The 6,000-nt window shown below is 35.5% G+C and overlaps 1 protein-coding gene across 1 annotated transcript in view; it reads left to right on the top strand.

Annotated features, from left to right (window-relative positions):
* Positions 1 to 223: 223 nt before the first annotated feature.
* LOC110099223 overlaps positions 224 to 6,000 on the top strand; it is a 32,393-nt gene continuing 26,616 nt past the window's right edge. The window contains exon 1 of the mRNA XM_028698076.1: positions 224 to 786. Within this exon, the coding sequence (XP_028553909.1) occupies positions 566 to 786 (221 nt within the window). The 5' untranslated portion in view covers positions 224 to 565. The remainder of the gene's footprint in view (positions 787 to 6,000) is intronic.

The following is a 6,000-nucleotide window of genomic DNA, read 5'->3' as shown; positions in this document are numbered from 1 at the left end:
AGACCAATCATAATGTGTCACGTCACTCATTTACTATGTACCATGGCTTGGTACTGCTCGGTACCGCGACTTGGTACGACTGACGTGGTTGGGCAAGATTCACCTCCAGACGTAGAACTGCATCCGGCCTCTTGCACGGAATGATGCTTAAGGGTGGAACATGCTGAAAATATGAATAAGTTTAACTGAAGAGAGAGAGAAAGAGAGAGCGCGCAATCCATCCTGTTATTTACACTTGATAATCTCCTACTCAGGACAAAGACCTCACCCAGATCTTGCCTTCCAAGGTCTTTAAGATGGCGACAGGCAAAGTTAAAAAACACAAGTGTAAGAAGAAAAACTTAAAAACACTACTGTATGAAGAAAAACTTGCCAACCTTGAGCCCGGTGCTGGCTTCAAGATGGCGAGGGATGCTCCAATATGCTCCACAATATCCTCATCCTCTCCAGAAAGAAACCGATGGAGTTCAAAACTTGGAATCAAGCTAAAATATCAGAAAATTCAAGGAAAAAATAAACTTAGTATCTCATCAGAAAATTCATCAAATTTCTTTCAGATTTGGAGATGGTGGCAAAGCGCTTACGCTTCTTCCTCCTCTTCATTCTCCTCTTCAACTTCTTCATCAACGTAATCATCTCCCTCGCCACGATCCTTGGGGTTTCTCGTACAGGATACAACCTTTTCGCTGTTATTTCTGCCTCCATGAGTGCCATCTATATTTGCCTAAGAGCCTGTAAAAAGACAAAAAGGAGCGAAGAGCAAGGTGATATTTTAAACTTACCAAGGTTGCCCAATAGATTTTCTTTCAAGGATTTGAAAATTGCAACCGAAAACTTTGGCCATAAGCTTGGACAAGGAGGATTTGGGTCTGTGTTCGAGGGGAAGCTTGCCGACGATACTAAGGTTGCTGTCAAGAGGCTGGAAGATGGTATTATTGGACAGGGGAGGAAAGAATTCTTGGCAGAAGTGGAAACAATTTGCAACCTTCATCACATCAACGTTGTGAGGCTAATTGGATTTTGTGCAAAAAAATCACATAGACTTCTTGTTTTCGAGTTCATGGAAAATGGGTCTTTAGAAAAATGGATCTTTGACAGAACTCCTGACACAGTTCTTGATTGGCAAACAAAAGTGAAGATCATCATTGACATAGCAAAGGGCCTCTCATATCTCCACGAAGAGTGCAGGCAAAGAATTGCTCATTTAGACATCAAGCCTCAGAACATCCTTATCGATAAAAATTTCAACGCAAAGGTTGCGGATTTCGGCCTTGCAAAGCTGATTGATCGTGATCAACATGAATTAAATACAAGAATGAGAGGAACGATTGGGTATTTAGCTCCTGAATGGTTGACATCTACAATCACCAAAAAGGTTGATGTGTTCAGCTTCGGAATTGTGGTCATGGAAATTGTGTGGAAGGAAGAATTTCGATCATTCTCAACCTGAAGATGGTGCACGCTTGATTTCTCTTTTGCAGGAGAAAGTGAAGATTGATCGGCTCTTAGACATGGTTGATAGAAATGAAATTGATATACGGTTGCATGGAGAAAATGCTGTTGAGATGATGACGCTTGCAATGTGGTGTTTGCAGACTAACAGCTGTAAAAGGCCTTCCATGTCAACGGTGGTTAAGGTTTTAGAGGGAAACTTGAGCATGGAGACTAATCTTGACTACAACTTCTTCACCTCTGCTACACTGAATACTGATGATGATGTTTGCATGGCTATTTCTAGCGAGTTAAATGCCTCCCATCTTTCAGGACCCAGATAATATATAGCTTTGTTCCCGAACAAATTTGAGATGTTAGATGATATTAATTATTGCATTGCATCAAGGTATATCTCATAGACATGACCTGTAAAGGTACTTATGAATTTTATTTATTGTGATAGTTATCAGTAGTTAATCATTTATTAGTAATCCTGAAAAATAGTATATACGATGCTCTTATGTTTATGATTATATCATAATAAAAAGCCACAATCATTAATAAATTTTAATCATGCAGTGTATAATATTAAACAAATGTTTAAAGCTCTATTAGTGTTGCTACAAACTGATTCTGCTAGTCATTCCCATATGTTTACTGCTTATAGTAAAATAAGTGAAGATTCTGTATATACATTACCATCAATTTTAGAGTGTTTTACTGTACTATTCTGTACCAAGATGAACGAATTCTTTCTTTATTACAAAAGCTTCATTGACCAACATTAATTCACTTTTGTTTGCCCAAAGATGTCTATTTATGTCGTGTTATGTGCCAGTAATATGTTGATAATAGCTACTAAAAGTAAAAATTTATTGAATGTTTGTTTGCCAAACATATTTGCTGACAGAGTTCAGGAAAATCTTAGTGACCTCACTCGTGTGCTATTCTTAATGAAAAATATTCTTATGGTGAACTTAGGACGTTTGCATATAAGAGGGCTTTAATCTATATAATTAAATTAAATTAGGAATCAAATCAGGAAAGAAAGACAAGATGAGCGTACACATTTAAGTTAAAGTACTTCAATAAAGGATTTATGAAAATAATAATGAAAATTTTCCTTAATTATATGAGTAAGTGATATTCTAGTTCCTGCTTGTACTTTTGACGAACACTTCAAACACCTTTCTTGCTACTTTTTACAGCAACTTTTTAGTTAAAGAATTGATTGAAAGCAGCAAATAAATAATGGTCAAAAGCTATTCCAAACCAATCCTAATACTACATGTAGTCCATTCATCTTAATTAATTTACTTTTAAACTTTTAAATGCAACAACAAATGCTCCACTACTCTAACCAAGACTTCCTCTATGTCTCCTCTGAAAGGGAAGACCAGCCCCACACTTCGACCCTCATTCCTCCACACTACCCGCGTCAGCATTTCACTCACGCACCCACGATCCGTCCTCCTCCCTCGTGCTTCTCTTCGACAACCTTCTTGCTCCCAACATTTACATGTACACTGCCATACTCACCCCGACCTAACACCAGCCTTCCATCTCTTTGCTCTCATGCTTCAGCGCGGATGGCCCAAGCCCAACAAGTTTATCTATCCCCACATTCTCAAGGTCTGTTCCGATCGACCTCTGTACAGCAAGTTTATTGTCTTTCTTTTTTTACTTCATTGTTTTTTTGTATCATGTCTCGGACTATTAGTTATTTTCTGCGGATGCCAAACAACGTCTGGAGATCAATCAGAATACACCACGTCGCCTCTTGCTCGGTATTGTGGCTCGGTACTGCTCGTTACCGCGGCTCTATATTATTGGCGTGATGCATTCTGATTGGTCTCCGACTATGTTCTGCGCCCATTTCGCACAAAATAATTTCTTGTCTCAGACAGGTTGATGGATCTGCATGATTTCTCTACTCTGCCGCTCTCCATCTAGGCTATAAGAGGACTCAGAGACTTGTGGAAGCAGATCTAAGGGAGTCAATGGGTTATTACCATACACAATTTGAGAAGGATTTTGATTGGCGGACTGATTCGAAGATCGGTTGAATGCAAACTCAAGTTGACCCCAAACTAAATTCCACTGTCGGTTCTCGCATTAGATTAATGAGGCTTTGATTAACCATTTCTGTCTGTCCGGCGGTTTGAGTGTGGGTGGTGGAGCTGAATTGAAGCTTGGTAACTAATTTTTCCCACAAGGGTTTTCAAAAATAACTTTAGAATTTTGAGTCACTGTCTGAGGTGATAGTCCTAAGAAAGGACCGTAGTGGGCCGATGGTCAAAGTGGATGTAGTTGGCAGGTGACGGAGATCGAAAGGATTGCAGTTGGTCGACGTCAATTCATCTCTTAATTTAAGGTCAAGGAGAAGAAAATATGTTGAAGATATTTCCGAACTTCAGAAAATTGGTCCCATGAATAACAAAGAAAGTTCCATCAATGTCTAACCATGGCATGAGATTTAGTATTAATAAGCTGTTGAGAAGATGTCTGGAAATGTTTGATTGTTGGGAAAAGATCCAATATCAACCAAAAAATAATCGGAAGCCCGACGACAGTCAATGATCAGAGTCCGGCACCGACGGTTAATGATCGGAGTCCAACGACGGTCGGTGGTCGAGAAGAGATCCGGTTGATGGTGCAAACTTGAGAAAGCAAGAGAGATCCTCCATTTCTTTTTTTCTCTTTCCCCCCTTTGTGAAGAATGAGGAGCATATTTATAATTTTTGTGGAGTGGCATGACTAGTAAATATGAAGAAGATCAATGAAATGTTGTTTCAATAGCCGGTCGATATCAAGTCCCTCAATTTGACTCATTTGGGTTTGAACTGAACCGATTGTTTAATGTCGTTGGGTTCTTCTCTTCGAGATGTTCAGTTTGACTATAAATTTGTTGAAATCAAAGTCCATATGGTTACAGATTTAATTTTAGAAGTTTTTTATTCATATTTGCATTGATATTCATGTTCGATCAAGATAATTTTTTATGACATATCATTATATATATTACTTTTCTATGAATTTGTATATGAAAATAGTATATTAATTTTGAAGATTTATTTACAACATAAAATCTTTTTAGACAGCTGATAGTAATGTAAGAATTTGAAAACTCAAAACATCATGCTTAAATTTCATTTATATAAGAATTTTAATTTCCTATTGTTGCTTCTTTTCATATAATTTGAGAACATATAAAAATTTATTTAGTTTTATAAAATTTTTTGTTTTTTTTTTAATTTATAAAATAAAAGTTAATGTACAATTTTTATGATTCTATCAAAAGTAATTTTTTAAAATTAATGATATAAATTAAATATATAATTAAATTGTCAAAGACATTTTTCATCCATCTCTACTTGATCTTCTTAATACATAAAATTATAGGCTAAGGCTACGTTTGGGGCAGTTTTTTTTACTGATTTCTAAAACAACTTTTTCTTATGAAAATTTTTAGTTTAATTATTTTTGTTTACTAAAAAACGGCTTTAGAAAGCAATAAAAATTGAGGGCTCCATTAAAGAAAGTAAATTACAAATGAGAAGGTAGAAAGAGCTTAAAAATTGCACGTAACAAAATTGTTGGTATCAAAAAAACCCCCAAAAAAATAAGGTGTTACAAAAAATCATAACACCTATAAAAAATGTAGCTACCACAAAAACACAAGAGACCTTAAAGGAGAATTTGAACCATAGGGCTTAGGAATTGCAAACATTCTATCGACCTGGTTGCAGTAAGGCCAAATACAAAAGAATTATTGCAGTCTAAAAGGAGAAAATATGCAATTTGGTCATCCTTGCCCATCAAACCGAAAGATCCAACACAAAAACCAGAACAAGAATTGCATGTGAACAAATTAAATGGACACACAACTCACCTTGGCCTATTAGTTGAGAGCTTAGGCTTGCAACTAAAGATCTTGGCACTATTTTAAAAACCGGACCGGACCGACCGGTTCAACTGTGAACCAGTCTGGTGGACGGTCCAATCCAACTTACAGAACCAGCTCTGCATCAAACTTGATCAAATCGGATTGAACCAATGGTTCAACCAATGAACTGATCCAGGTTGGAAAGAACTAGCCGATTTATCTAAAAATTTATTTTTATTTTAATTAAATGTTAAGCAACATATCTTAGTTTATTAAATTCTTTTAACTTTTTAAATTATTTAATAGTTTTAAAATATTTTGATTAAATATGATGATTAATTTCATCATAATATATACAAGTTATCTTAAACATCTAAGATAATTTGTTTAGCAAAAAGAGTACTTCACACTTTATAAATGGTTCAATGCAACATCCTCAAACGTCTCCTATGATGTGGGACTAAAAAAGTTGCATGAATAGTTTAGAATATAAATTTGGGCTAGTTGGGCTTCAAAATTGGGCTTAGTTGGGCTACAAATTGGGAAATATGTATTATAAATTTACTATAATATATATTATAAGAATTATAATATAAAATTTTAACATTATAAATTTATATATTATATTAAATATTATTCTTATAAATATATTATTTTTAAATGATATTTATATTTATAAT

This window comes from Dendrobium catenatum, unplaced genomic scaffold (genome assembly GCF_001605985.2).
Source record: "Dendrobium catenatum unplaced genomic scaffold, ASM160598v2 fragScaff_scaffold_1047, whole genome shotgun sequence".
Classification (NCBI taxonomy): domain Eukaryota; kingdom Viridiplantae; phylum Streptophyta; class Magnoliopsida; order Asparagales; family Orchidaceae; genus Dendrobium; species Dendrobium catenatum.
Note: the sequence above shows the minus strand (reverse complement) of the source record. Positions and strands in the feature narration are given on the sequence as shown.